Consider the following 15,734-nt stretch of genomic DNA (forward strand, 5'->3'; position numbering starts at 1 on the left):
CTGTTCAGGAACAATGAAAGAGAAAAAGACATATGCCAGTTAACTTGTATTACCAAAACTAATTTATGGCTTTTTCCACTTTGGTTTGAACAATTCTAATATTTACATATTGTCTTGAGAATAAACATTTTATTTCTTTTTAAGTAAAATTATTAAATTAGCAATGATTTAGACACAAAGCATTCTTAAATACTCTGATCTTTCTGATTCCTCCTACTCAGTTAATCTATAGCCATTTAGAATGGCTAAATCTCTAACTCAGATCAGCAAAGTTGAATAACAATTTATATCATAATTTTCCATCATAAAAGAATTATTTTGAAAGTTTCCTGTTATTTGTGAGAAAGTATGTCTTTAAAATGATGAATAGTGTTATCCATTGTGTCTGAACATGAAAATTTATCATTAGACGGTAGTCATTGTCCTAAAAAACAAACTGTGCAGCTCTTAACCTGGAAAGCTACTAATTATCAATTTCATAAAGTTTTCTTAAAAAACTTATGATCACAAGTGCATTTATAAATAACTCTGCCCAGTCAGGTGCGGTGGCTCACACCTGTAATCCTAGTACTTTGGGAGGCTGAGGCGGGCAGATCATCTGAGGTCAGGAGTTCGAGATCAGCCTGGCTAACGTGGTGAAACCCCATTTCTACTAAAAATACAAAAAATTAGCAGGGTGTGGTTGTGCATGCCTGTAGTCCCAGCTACTTGGGAGGCTGAGGCAGGAGAACCACTTGAACCCAGGAGGTGGAGGCTGCAGTGAGCCAAGATCACGCCATTGCACTCCAGCTTGGGCAACAAGAGAGAAACTCTGTCTCAAAACAAAAAACAAAACTAAACAAAAACCTCTGTCTTACCTTTACCATGCCTGAAATAATGACATAGATTCCTTTGGGCTCATCACCTTCTTCAAATATACCATTTCCACAATCAAATGTTACAACTTTGGCTTTTTCCTAAAAGATACCACCAAATACATAAGCTATGAACAACATTTTAGGAGTGGTTGGGAATGTTAAAATTTGCATTTTTATTATTTATTTATTTTTTTGAGATGGAGTCTCACTCAGTCACCCATACTGGAGTGCAGTGGCACGATCTCGGCTCACTGCAACCTCCCTCTCCTGGGTTCAAGCCAAGGAGAATTGCTTGAACCAATTATCCTACCTCAGCCTCCTGAGTAGCTGGGATTACAGGTGCCCACCACCATGCCCAGCTAATTTTTGCATTTTTAGTAGATACGGGGTTTCACCACATTGGCCACGCTGGTCTCAGACTCCTGACCTCAGGTTTTCCGCCCACCTCGGCCTCCCAAAGTGCTTGGATTACAGGCGTGAGCCACCGCACCCGGCCTAAAATTTGCATTTTTTTAAAAAGTTTTTACATTTAAAAAATTACTGTCATTTGATAATATCTGAAATACATTAGTAATAAGTTTGTAAGAGAAAATAGAAATTATGAAGAGTAAAGAGGAAGGTGGATCTTTATGAATATATGCAATTTTAGATAGGGTATTTATACATGGATTAGAAAAGAAATACTCTAGGAATGAGAATGTAATTAGGGGATAAAAATCTTTCATCTGGATGAAAAGTAATGGGAACAGATGTAGGCTAGTGGCATGCATATGTCATACATACTCCTGCTCTAAACAGCTGATCAGGTAAATAAAATATTCATTTATGCAAAATGTTTTAATCAGGTAGAAAAATTTAATTGGTCTTTTGACATCAAATAGATATATATAAAAGAACATTAGAACAAGTTAGATCCATTTATTTGTTCATTCCACAAGCACTTAACTGAGCATCCAATATGCATTATGCAAAGTGCTAGGGGCTGGGTATTCAAAAGATAGATGAGATAAAAAATGTAGTAGGAGAGAGGCCTAAAGATAATTGTAATGTAATGTACTTAATGCTATAATAAAGGTACACATTGGGTACAATGGCAGCAATATTGGTCCTCTGAAAACCAATGGTCTTCTATTGGTGGGGCATTTGGCCCCAAAGCCTACTTCTCTGAGTACTCTGGTGGGGATGTTTCCAGAAAAGAAATAAGCAGGAAAAGTTTGAAAAAAAAAAAAGTGAAATACAAGGGCATTTTAAGAAAAGTAAATAGCACCCACAGATGAATGGAATTAGAATAACATGTAATGTGCATGGGACACCATGATTGGTTCAGTATAAATAGAGAATAGAGGGTATGTGACAATGGAAAACAGAAGACGAAGGTGGAGAAGTAGGCAGGAAACAGATTGCAGAAAGATTTTGCATATTATTCAAAACGATTTTGATTTTATCCTATTGGCAATAAGGAACATTTAGAGAATATTAAACTAGAGAGTATCATGGTTAAATTCTTATTTTTAAAGATATTATTTGTTAGTACATTAAAAATATTATTAATAGGAAATAAAAATGTTACCTGAATGAAGTTTATATGGTCTTTGTTTTTATCTAGCCACGGAATATGATATAGGACTTCTTCAACAGTAAGAGGTCTGATAATAGATTTAGACTCAAGCACCTCTTTCTTTTTGTCCATGATTAACTAAAACCATAAAATTTAAGAAAAGGGATGAGCCAAACTGCTGTTCCCAGAATGTTTAAGGCAGACAGGTCTTTGTACTATTTCCTATTCTTGATCATTTGACATTTTTCTTCTTCCATGAACATTTCCAGCCTCTCCTTATATCATGATTCTATCTTTCTGTATCGTTATTTTTATTTCTTTCCAACTTTTATTTTAAGTTCAGATGACACATGTGCAGATTTGTTACATGGGTAAATTGCATGTCATGGGGGTTTGGTTTACAGATTATTTTGTTACCCTGGTGATAAGTATAGTACCTGTTAGGTGGTTTTCCCTATGATCATTATTGTGAAGTCATAGATAAGCTTCTCTTAAAGTAAACCATTTTACTGAAGTATAGCAGATGTGAAAAAAAGTGTAAAAGTTGTAAATATTCACTCAAAGAATATTACAAAGTAAAAACATCTGTGTAACCAACACCTAGATGAATAAAACATTTGCTTCACCCTAGAATCCTCCTTTATGTTCTCCTCTAATCATTACTTCTATCCAAAGATAACCTCTATACTTCTATCATCATTGTTTAGCTTTCTCTGGGGTTTTCAGCGTTATTGACATGAAATGAAAGAATGTACTTGTGTCTGATTTCATTTGCTCAACATTATGTTTCTGAGATTCATGTATGGTGCTGCAGAAAGCAAAAATTTATTCACTTTATTTTTATTGTTGTATAGTATTAAGTTGTATGGATACCACAGCTTTATTTATCTACTGTTGATTGACATTTAGATTGCTTCAGTTGGGGTTTTTATGAGTAACAGTGCTACGAATATAGTGTACAGGTGTACATATTTCTGTTAAGTTTATGGTTATCTAATTTGATTGCTGGATCATAAAGTATGCATATGTTCAATTTTAATAGGTACTGCCAAATATTTTTTCAAAGCACCTACATCAATTTATACTTCTACTCTAATGTTCCAGTTGTTCCACACTGCTGTCTACACTTGGTATTGTCAGTTTAAAAAAAATGGTATGCTGGTGTTGTGTATTGGTATTTCATTTGGGTTTTAATTTGCATCAAGCTTACAACAATGATATTTAGCACCTTTTCTTATGTGTATTAGCCATTTAAATATCTTCCACCGCACAGTGCACTTTCAAATCTTTTGCTCATTAAAAAATGAACTTTCTGTTTTGTTCTTATTGATTTGTATATTCTGGATATGAGTTCTTCATTGGAAATATTTGTCTTGCAAGTATCCTCTACCTTTTTGTGGACTGTCTTTTAGTTCTCTTAATTTTTTAATGAAGAAAAATTCTTAATTTTAATGTTATTTAAATCCAATTTGGTATCCTATTTAAGAAATCTTTGCCTATGCCAATATCATGAAAATTCTCTTATGTTACCTTCTAGAAGTTTATTGTTTTACCTTTAACAGTTATGTATATAATTTATCTGGGATTGATTTTTTGTGTATGGTATAAGACAAAGGTTCAGATTTATGAATTTAGTGGTATAAGAACTGCAGACAGAAAAAAAAACAAAAACAATTAAAACAAAATTAAAACCTAAATAAATGAAGATATATCATGTGAGTAGATCAAGTCAATATCACAAAGTTATCAATTCTCCCTAGATTGATATACAAGATTAATGGAATCTCAATGGAAATTTCAGTAGGCCAACTTAGTAGAAATTTCCAAGTTGCCTTTAAAATTTATTTGAAAATACAAAATGTCAAAACTAGTCAAAATAGTCTGGAAGAAAATAACAAAGCTGGAAGATACACACAATCGTATGTGAAAACTTAACAAGTTTCAGTAATCAAGAAAATATGATTTGGTTTAATGATAGTTAAATAATACAGTGGAACAGAAAAAGAGTCCAGAAACTTATCCACGCCTACATAGTCGCTTAAATAATGACAAAGGCACAGTGCAATGCAGTAGGATGGTCTTTTTCATAAATTATGCTGGATCAATTGATTATTCATACAGAAAAAATGTTAACTTCAACCTAACATTGTTACATAAGGCATTCTAAATGGCATTGCTTCTGTTCATTGTTTCTATTTTCTGCAGAGTTTATCTTGCAGAATAATCAGGTATATTGACTCTGCTTTCTAAGCGCAAAAGGCTACACACATCTCTTTCTATTTTGGGCTTTTTATAGTGTTGTGTTTAAGAGCCTGGGTTCTGGGATCAGAATGCCTGGATTAAAATAACGTCTGCATACTTACTAGCTATCTGACCTTGGTGCAAGTTATTTAATATCTCTGTGCTTCAGTTTTTTCTCTCATAAAATAGGGACAACAATAGTATCCACATCATAGGTTGCTGTGAGGATCAAGTGGGTAAAGATTTATTTTAATCTTTCACTATTCTCCCTTCTGTTATTTTACCATGAACTTGTGTAAGTTTTTATCTGGTGTTTATGTTTCTTCTTCAGTGGAGATACTGCTTTTCACAGGTCTTCTCGCCATGGCCAAATGAAATTACAGACTGGACCATTGAACTGTATAATAAGCGTTAAACTAAAAATAACCTTCACTGAATGTGGTGAGTTTGTTTCAATTTGTACAAGGCACACAGGCTTTGTGTGTTAATGATGTAACCAATAGAAGATCAAGCAAGACTGTGTCTTCAGGATTCTATTCTGGTTGCTTTCAAAAAAACTTGTGGCAACCGGAGGACTTGAGAAACCAGTCAAAATTCTTTAAAAATTAGTTTACTAATTATATAAGTGATATATAAGAACACTTTCAAGTAAAAGTTTCAAGCAAGATGAAAATGTAAATAAAATAAATAGCCAAGGCTCCCTTCATTTCCCTTCTTTCCTTCTCATTTCTTCTTCCATGTGGGGCAATATGAAAAGTTTTGTATGTATTTGTCCAGATTTTTAAAATGTATTACATAGATATATGTATCTACAGAAATTTTAAAAAATCTAAAATGACCATCTTATATATATAAAATCTTATAATTTTACAGACTACTTTTTCCTACTAATAGTGTATCTTGGTGAATTTTTTGTATCAGTATGTGTAGATATTTAAAATTCCTGTTTATTTATATATAATGTTATTTATATGTTTACATATATGTTTCCATATCTATTTACATGTTTATTTACATTATATGTAAGCATATATTTACATACATGTTGCACTTGCATGGCCATACTACAGTTTATATAACCATCTCCAACTTGATGGACATATAGACTGTTTATAATATATGTTTGAACACATATATTTGCTTATTCTTGAATAACTATAGATTCCTATAGGTGTAATTACTGATTCAAAGGTATGCATTTTTAAAGTTTTAATTTTCTTTTATTATTATACTTTAAGTTCTAGGTTACATGTGCACAATGTGCAGGTTTGTTACATAGGTATACATGTGCCATGCTGGTTTGCTGCACCCATTAACTTATCATTTACATCAGGTATTTCTCCTAATGCTATCCCTCCCCCAGTCCCCCACCGCATGACAGGCCCTGGTGTGTGATGTTCCTCGCCCTGTGTCCAAGTGTTTTCATTGTTCAATTCTCACCTATGAGTGAGAATAAGCGGTGTTAGGTTTTCTGTCCTTGTGATAGTTTGCTGAGAATGATGGTTTCCAGCTTCATCCATATCCCTGCAAAGGACATGAACTCATCCTTTTTTATGGCTGCATAGTATTCCATGGTGTATATGTGCCATATTTTCTTAATCCAGTCTATCATTGATGGAAATGTGGGTTGGTTCCAAGTCTTTGCTATTGTGAATAGTGCTGTGATACACATACATGTGCATGTGTCTTTATAGTAGCATAATTTATACTCCTTTGGGTATATACCCAGTAATGGGATTGCTGGGTCAAATGATATTTCTAATTCTAGATCCTTAAGGAATCGCCACACTGTCTTCCACAATGGTTGAGCTAGTTTACACCCCCACCAACAGTGTAAAAGTGTTGCTATTTCTCCATATCCTCTCCAGCATCTGTTGTTTCCTGATTTTTTAATTATTGTCATTCTAACTGGTGTGAGATAGTATCTCATTGTGGTTTTGATTTGCATTTCTCTGATGACCAGTGATGATGAGCATTTTTTCATGTATCTGTTGCCTGCATAAACGTCTTCTTTTGAGAAGTGTCTGTTCATATCCTTTGCCCGCTTTTTGATGGGGTTGTTTTTTTCTTGTATAAATTTGTTTGAGTTCTTTGTAGATTCTGGAGATTAGCCCTTTGTCAGATGGGTAGATTGCAAAAATTTTCTTCCATTCTGTAGGTTGCCTGTTCACTCTGATGGTAGTTTGTTTTGCTGTACAGAAGCTCTTTAGTTTAATTAGATCTCATTTGTCTATTTTGGCTTTTGTTGCCATTGCTTTTGGTGTTTTAGTCATGAAGTCCTTGCCCATGCCTATGTCCCGAATGGTATTGCCTAAGTTTTCTTCTAAGGTTTGTATGGTTTTAGGTCTAACATTTAAGTCTTTAAGCCATCTTGAATTAATTTTTGTATAAGGTGTAAGGAAGGGATCCAGTTTCAGCTTTCTACGTATGGCTAGCCAGTTTTCCCAAAACCATTTATTAAATAGGGAATCCTTTCTCCATTTCTTGTTTTTGTCAGATTTGTCAAAGATCAAATGGTTGTACATGTGTAGTGTTATTTCTGAGGCCTCCGTTCTGTTCCATTGGTCTATCCCTCTGTTTTGGTACCAGTACCATGCTGTTTTGGTTATTATACCTTGTGGTATAGTTTGAAGTCAGGTAGAGTGATGCCTCCAGCTTTGTTCTTTTGGCTTAGGATTGTCTTAGCAATGTGGGCTCTTTTTTAGTTCCATATGGACTTTACAGTAGTTTTATTTCCAATTCTGTGAAGAAACTCATTGGCAGCTTGATGAGGATGGCATTGAATCTATTAATTACCTTGGGCAGTATGGCCATTTTCATGATATTGATTCCTTCTATCCATGAGTATGGAATGTTCTTCCATTTGTTTATGTCATCTTTTATTTCGTTGAGAAGTGGTTTGTAGTTCTCCTGAAGAGGTCCTTCACATCCCTTGTAAGTTGGATTCCTAGATATTTTATTCTCTTTGTAGCAATTGTGAATGGGAGTTTTCCCGTGATTTGGCTCTCTGTCTGTTATTGGTGCATAGGAATTCTTGTGATTTTTGCACATTGATTTTGTATCCTGAGACTTTGCTGAAGTTGCTTATCAGCTTAAGGAGATTTGGGCTGAGACAATGGGGTTTTCTAAATATACAATCATGTCATCTGTAAACAGGGACAATTTGAGTTCCTCTTTTCCTAATTGAATACCCTTTATTTCTTTTTCTTGCCTGATTGCCCTGGCCAGAACTTCCAACACTATGTTGAATAGCAGTGCTGAAAGAGGGCATCCCTGTCTTGTGCCAGTTTTCAAAGGGAATGCTTCCAGTTTTTGCCCATTCAGTATGATATTGGCTGTGGGTTTGTCATAAAAATCTCTTATTATTTGGAGATACTTTCCATCAATACCTAGTTTATTGAGAGTTTTTAGCATGAAGGGCCATTGAATTTTTTAAATTGCCCTCCAGAATGGTTGTGCTGACTTACATTTTAGTCTACCATATTTATGTCTATTTTCTCATAACCTAATTAGCATTGAGCAATAACAGTTTTTGCCCATCACTGTTGATTTAATTGGCAAAAAAATTGGTATCTTTAGTTTCTATTTCTCTAGTTTCTATTTACTAAAGAAAATACTTCTATTCTTTGATTATTAGGGATGTCAAATATCTTTTCAAACATTAATTGTAAATTTTGTTTATATATCTGTGAAATACTTTTTCATATCCTTTTTTCACTTTCTCCAGGATTTTTTGCCCTTTTTAAATTGATTTCTATAAACTTTTTAGGAATTATTGCTATCAGTACTTTGTGTGTAATATGTGTTACAAATGTTATTTTCCATGCTTTGCTTTTAACCTCATTTTAATATATTTCAATATATAAAGTTTTACATTTTATGCAGTAATTTTTACATGGTAATTTTTACTTTCTTAAAACTTATATATATATATACATATATATGGCTTTGTAAGTGGGTTAGAAAAGCTTTTCTCACATCAAGAATATAGATATATTTTGTATTTCATTATAACATTTGTATAGTTGACTTTGTATCCTACAACTTTACTAAATTCAATTATTAGTTCTAACAAGTTTTTGATGGTTTTCTCTATAAGAGATCATGTCATCAGAAAATGGAGACAGTTTCACTTCTTTCTTTCCTATGAGGATGCTTTTTATTTCTTCTCATGCCTAATTGCCATGGTTAGGACTTTCAGTACTATGTTGAAAATAAGTGGGTAGAGTGGACTTTTTTTTCTTCTTTCTGATCTTTCAACTTTTCCTCATTGAGGATAATGTGAGCAATGGCTTTATCATATTTGGCCTTTATTGTGTTGAGATACATTCTCTCTATGCCTAATCTATTGAGAGTTTTTATCATGATAGGATGCTTAATTTTGTCAAATGCCTTTTCTATATCAATTGAGACAATCATATTATTTTATACTTAATTTTGTTAATGTGGTGTATCACATTTATCGATTTGTGTATGTCAAACAGTCCTTGCATCTCAGAAATAAATCCCACTTGATCAATTGTGGTGAATGATTCTTTCAATGTGTTTTTGAATTCAGTTTGTTAATATTTTGTTAAGAATATTTGCATGTATGTTTATCAGAAATATTGGTCTATAATTTTCTTGTAGTGCTCTTATCTGGCTTTGATAGCAGAATAATGATAGCCTCATAAAATGGGCTTGGAAGTATTCCTTCTTTGCTTTTTTGGAGGAGTTTGGCAATTTTAACTCATTACTGCATCTGGAAGTTTTTCTTTCTATATGGTGTGAGGTATGGATCTAATGTTATATTTTTCATATGAATTTCAAATATCTCAGAATTATTTATTGAATAATCTATCATTTCTTCCTAATATGCAATGTCACTTAATATTATATATTAGACTACCATGTGTATTTATGTTTGCTATTGGACTCAAGTCTGTTTCCTTGAATTTTTTTATTCTGTTCTAATTCTTCACTATTTGGTTATTATGGATTTATAGCATGTCATAATATTTAGTAGAGCAAACACCCCTCTCACTGTTTTTTTCCCATTTTTTTTTTACTGTGGTAAAATACACATAACATAAAAATTTATTATTTTAATTATTTTAAATGACTAAGGCTCCCTTCATTTTCAGTGGTATTAAGTACATTCATACTGTTGCTTAACCATCACCACCATCCATCTCCAGAATTCTTTTCATCTTGCACAACTGAAACTCTATACCCTTTAAACAATAATTCCCCGTTCCAACTTTCCCAGTCCCTGGCAATACCATTCCACTATTTCTCTATCTTTTGATTCTCTAAACACCTTATATAAATGGAATCACATAGTATTTGTCTTTTTGTGACTGGCTTACTTCAATTAGCACAAGTCATCAAGATTTGTCTATATTGTAGTATATATCAGGATTTCTCTTTTTAAGGTTAAATAAAATTCCATTGTATGTATATACCACATTTTGCTCATCCATTCATCTATTAATGGACAATTGGGTGGTGTCTACCTTTTATTATGTCTATTCTTTCTTTGTTTTTGTTTCTTTCTTTTTGGTCTGCCTGAGTTATTTCAGAAGACCTGTCTTCAAATTCAGAAATTATTTTTTCTGCTTGGTTTAGTCTTTGCTGAAACTCTCAATTGTATTTTTTTATTTCATTCATTGAATTCCTCAGCTCTAGAATTTCTGTTTGGTTCTTTGTTAAACTTCTCACTTGAATCATGAATTGTTTTTCTGATTTGGTGTATTGTCCATCTGTATTCTCTTGTATCATACTGTTTTCTTAACATGATTATTTTAAAATTCTTTCTGGTATTTTGCATATCTGTTACTAGAGAGTTATTGTGCGCCCCTGGAAGTATCATATTTCCTTGCTTTTTCATGTTTGATGTGTCACTACACTAATTTCTATGCATCTGGCAGAACAATTGCCTCTTTAAATTTTATGAAGTAGGTTTTGTAGGGAAAGACTCATTGGCATGAGTAGGTCTTGGGGTGTTGGTTGGGTATAATGCATTGGCTTTGGATCTAGATGGATGCAGTAGTGTAGTCTCCATGTAGTTTGTTCTAACTGGAATCCATACTAGTGCATTTTGCAAGTGTTTCAGTGGCCTAAGCTATGAGAGTGTGTGGTGGTAGTGCCATGACTTTGCCAGGTATAAACTTGCCAGACTGCCTCTCAAGTTGGGGACACATGCATGCACATGACATGCCAACTAACTTGGGGGCTGGTTCACTTGTAGCTGCTCTGCCAGCCTGGGGGTGTGTTATCTACTTGCTGGCTTGGGGCCCTCTCCTGGTTGCAGGAGAGACACAGTGGTTAGGCCATTTCAACAGAGGTTTTGTCCTGAATGGGGCTGCAAGACTCTTTCTCTGGCTGGAATTATGTGTGGTGGGGTTCGTTTTCCTTCTGTGCGGGACCAGAGCCACAGCTGATCCTAGGCCCCAGTTTCACGCAACTGCGTTTGTGGCAATCAGTCATTCATGTGGCCTTGGTGGAATGAAGAGACAGCTCCAGGCCTGGAGGGGTGCAGTAGCAACTGGTCCCATGAGCAGCGTACACTCCACAAATGGCTCTGGTGTCAAGATGGTGCAATGGTGCAGCAGTTTGGCTCACAGTGGATAGACAGGGTGTGGGGGGTGCACACCTTATGATCCTAATCTGGAGCAAAGCAGCTTCATAAATTCCCAGCAGCTCCCCAAACAGTGTTCAGGTTTTGGAAAGGCTGTGCAATACTTCTGTAGGGAGGACTGTAGGTGCTTGCAATGGTATTGGGGGCTGGTGGGAATCTTCTGCTTATCTTTTCCCTGAAATGGGAAGTGTTGGCCTTTTAAATCCTTTGGAAGTCACTTCAGCCAGAGTGGGAGGGATTACAATAACGTGAGGAGGTGCAACCACAATGGTTTCCACCTCTTTGCCTTTTCCTCTGATTAGAAGCAGTAATCAATCTGTCATCAGAGTACAGATGCAAGATATTTAGAGAACAGAGTCTTTTATTGCCAATCTGGCTCTTGCAAGCTGTAAGTTGCTCCAAGGACACACGCATAGCTGCCTGCCATGGTGCTGAGGGGTGAGAAGTAGCTATTACTGTGCTAAGAGATAAATATGACAGAAATTAACCAAAATTTATCATCCAAGCTTTCCCCTGAAAGTTGCAAACCTTCATAGAATTCAGATTTCCAAAATAGTTACATCAGACAGTTTTTGCCAGTGCAATTGTAGTCTAAAAGGAGAGACAGATTTCTGAAACTTCCAACTCTGTTTTCTTCCTAGAATTCTCTCAATTCTTACTGTTTTTTTAAAAATTAATTTCTGAGCAATAAATTGTACAAGTAAAATCCTTAAGCTCCCTAACATGCTGTGAATTTTAATTAAGTTTTATTAAATTAACTGATTATTTTATGGATGATTCATGCCTTAGATATTGATTCTCTACAATATGGGTTGCAACTACTGCCTGTAGGCCTGCTCCTGCTTAATATCTGCTTTTGTAAACAGTATTTTTTTTTTTTTTTTTTTTTGGCGGGGGAACACAGCCATGCCTATTTATTTACATGTTGTGTGTAGTTGTTTTGGTATTACAATTGCAGAATTTAGTAGCAGTAGTAGGAACCATACAGCCCACATAATATAAAATATTTACTATGTTTTCCTTTATAGAAAATGATTGTTAATCTCTACTCTACACAAACATGTATTCAGTTGGAACTTTTTGGTTCTTGCCACATAGGTGTTATGTATTTTATGTTAGGTTCATAGATAAGAATTTAGAGTTTCTAATTGCAATTGTAAATATAATAGTATTTTTCTAAATGTTTCCATTGGAGAATAATTTTATGTATTACTCTTATTTCTGGACACTACTGAATTATTTTATTAATCCTACTGCTTTCAAGTTAATTCCTTAAGATTTTAAATTAATCAGTCAACAAATAATAGCAGTTTTCTCCTCTTTCCAAAATTTTCATCTTTCAATTTTCTTTCTTTTTTTCTTGACTTGGATAAGACCTCCAGCATAGTTATTCAATGCTTGGAATGCCACTTGTCATTCTTCTTTTGTTCCTAACTTTAATAAGAATGCTCTTAATGTTTTGCTATCTAACACAAAGTTTGCTAAAAAATTTTAATAGATCCTATTTATCAAGTTAAGGAAGTTCCTTCTACTATTAGTCTTCTAAGATTTTTATTAACATTCTTAATGAGGGTTAAATTTTATCAAATGTTTTTTCTTCTTCATCTTTTAATATGTGAGTTACACAGCTGTTTGGGGAGATAAAACCTACCAAGATAAAGTATATTACACATTTAATATGCTACCCAATTCAGTTCACTGCTATCATGCCAACAAATTTTGAATGTATATTTACAAGTATAACAGCTTTATGCTTTGTTTCTTATGTTATATCCAATTTTGGTGTCAAGTTTGTACTTACAGAATGAATTGGGATTCTTTCTGTCCTTTATATGTCATAGTACCATTTATGTAACTTAGAAAAGAAATATAGTCAACACTAACCCTACAATTGAGTGTTCTCATAAATCATGTTTTACACGAAAAGTGTTATTTCAGTGTCACAGATAATTCCCCAAACATAATAATACCCACTGTAATCTAGGATGAAGAATAGATTCATCAGACTTTTGATTTGGCAGCAAAGCAGAGAAAGAGGTAGCCTGTTACTGTAGCAAAAATAAAAAGAGAAGCTAACCACCTGGGCTGCAGAAAGGAAACTGTCTATCGTAGGAGTTTGTCTTTAGACAATTATTTTAAGTGAGATTTTCCTATCTTAGAAATGGCCTGTATTAGAAGTCAAATGTAACCTTGAAGGTCAAGGTCATGAATGATTACATATGAAGTAAATATATTTGCTTTGAAAATATTTTGCCTTACCTTATTAATTTCAGCACTTTCAATTTTATGAATAATTCCTTTCAAGCTGAAAGCCTTAAGAATTTCTCTAGCCATATTGAGCATAACATTAATTTCCTCCTTTGTTTTCACAGTGACAGCAATTTCCGGGTAATCATACTCTAAGTAGCCTAAAAAATAACAAACTATTTTTAGATTAAATAAGAACATTATTTTAAATGTTTTATGTGGACAATAAGCTAATGTTTCTGTTCTAAACCCATGGAATACTGCCCTCAACACAGAGAAATGTATCTCTTCCTGAAGGGGCCATTATGATCAATCATAATTCACTAGTAGTGCCAGAGTTCTGCTGGATGTTTTCTTGGCAGCAGTCATACTTGTACCTAAGTCCATGGAGAAGGATGGGTAGCCTCGTTTCTAGCATTAACAGGTATACTTTTCTACCTGCACTGGACACTGGGAAGCTGCTTAGGCCTATGTGTCTGGAGTTCATGACTCATTTTCTTAATCTGTGTGAATCCGAATTTTTAACTACAGATTATGTGATTAAATACGGCTTCTGATTACTTCCTTTCATTCATCTTAGGCCATTGTCCACTCAACCTGCCAGTGCATCTAGATGACTCATACATCTATGCTCTTCTGCCCATTTCATCTAGATTCCTGAAGTCCCTGAAAACTTCACCTTAGAGTCTACATTTGGGCTTTTCCTTAATCATAACCTCTTATCTGGCTTGGTAACTATCTGTCATAGAAGATCTCTCAAATGACCTCATCTCCAGGTTTGCTGTGTCCTTTTGTAGCTCACCACATGGTATACAATTTTCTTGTCCTCCTATACATGAACATTATAGTGTAGGGTTGTGACTGTGCCACTCTCAAGATTTGTCCTGTGCCAGGAGCATGACTTGGCATGACTCAGAGAATAGGCTATTGCCATGTTTGGCACTGGGCCTCCCAGCAGATATAATAGGATTCTGCAGGATTATATTCTAATTTCAACTCATTTAAGACCTAAATCCTTAAATGGCAGCTCTGTAGCAAGTAGAGGAAAAGCATAACTTCTTTTCTTGTGTCACTAAGGAAGGTACATGTATTTCTGGTTTGGAAAAAAATGGAATTTACAAGACTATGATGGCATACATAATCATAGCATGGCAACTTGTCTAAAGAGAAATGAAAAGGCCTTCATTGTTGTATGAAGCAGAGAGAGAAAGTGTGAAGAGCTATTACACTATTTCCATCTCAACTAGAAAATAAGATTGCATTAATTGTTGAAGTTACTTCAGTATTATTAGTGAGTAAGTTTCCTCAAAGATTAACTCAAGTTATGAAAACCATTGACTTTCTGAAGTGGTGATGATAAGAGATGGTCATGCTAAATAGGATGAGAGCTACTTACCTAGCTCTTTCATAGCATGTTCCATATTCCTTATCACTTGCTTTAATAATATCTAAGGAACAAAAGAAATGTTATCCCCATTGGAAAAACAGACTGTTATAAAATGTCCTTACATTTGCAACTGATGGACTTATAACCTAAGTTAATAGTTTTAAGAAAAGTATGATGAAGAGGTTTTCAGGGGTTTGAATTGAATTTTGTGTTGCAGCACTTTTTGCTTCAGCTACAGTGATAGAGAAGATAAGAGGTATAACCTAGCCCGATTTTGAGACGTCTGAAGGCGAGTCATGATTCTGAAAAGTGCAGGCGTGGTATTAATTCCTAATATAATTTGGATGTTTGTAAAATGAAATGTTATAAAACTTAATTTGTCAAAGGGAGCTAAAATTTAAAATACAAACATTAGCCCAACAGAAAATTGTAGCCGTAAAACTAGTAAACTGTTTTTAGTCTATGTTTTATGAACATAGGTAGGTACTTTCCCATGCAGCTTTGTGAGAGCCCCCAAATTTGCGATTCCAGGATGGCTTTCAATCTGAAGAGACTAGAAGTTTTGGCCAAGGTGAATCAAAGCAGAAATTAGGGATAATAAAACAATATTTTAGGGACTCAAGTCTTTTCATGTTTTCTCCTGTGTATCTCCAAATTCAAGTGCTAAATATCAGTGGTTAGGAAAGGTAATAAAAAACATAAGAAAATAGTTTTAAAGTTGCAGGAGGTGAAGAGAGGAAGATAATACTTTTTGTGTTCTACCACATATTGAATGTTCAATTTCTCAATGACAAAGTTTTGGGCACATAAAATATAGCATTGAAA

The 15,734-nt window shown here is 34.3% G+C and overlaps 1 protein-coding gene across 1 annotated transcript in view; it reads right to left on the reverse strand.

The window, feature by feature from the left end:
* SLC9C1 (solute carrier family 9 member C1) overlaps positions 1-15,734 on the reverse strand; it is a 118,021-nt gene that overhangs the window by 21,814 nt on the left and 80,473 nt on the right. Inside the window, 4 exon segments of the mRNA XM_010361081.2 lie at positions 858-956; positions 2,428-2,553; positions 13,535-13,683; positions 14,919-14,970. Coding sequence (XP_010359383.2) covers positions 858-956; positions 2,428-2,553; positions 13,535-13,683; positions 14,919-14,970 — 426 coding nt within the window.

Source organism: Rhinopithecus roxellana, chromosome 1 (genome assembly GCF_007565055.1).
Source record: "Rhinopithecus roxellana isolate Shanxi Qingling chromosome 1, ASM756505v1, whole genome shotgun sequence".
Lineage (NCBI taxonomy): Eukaryota > Metazoa > Chordata > Mammalia > Primates > Cercopithecidae > Rhinopithecus > Rhinopithecus roxellana.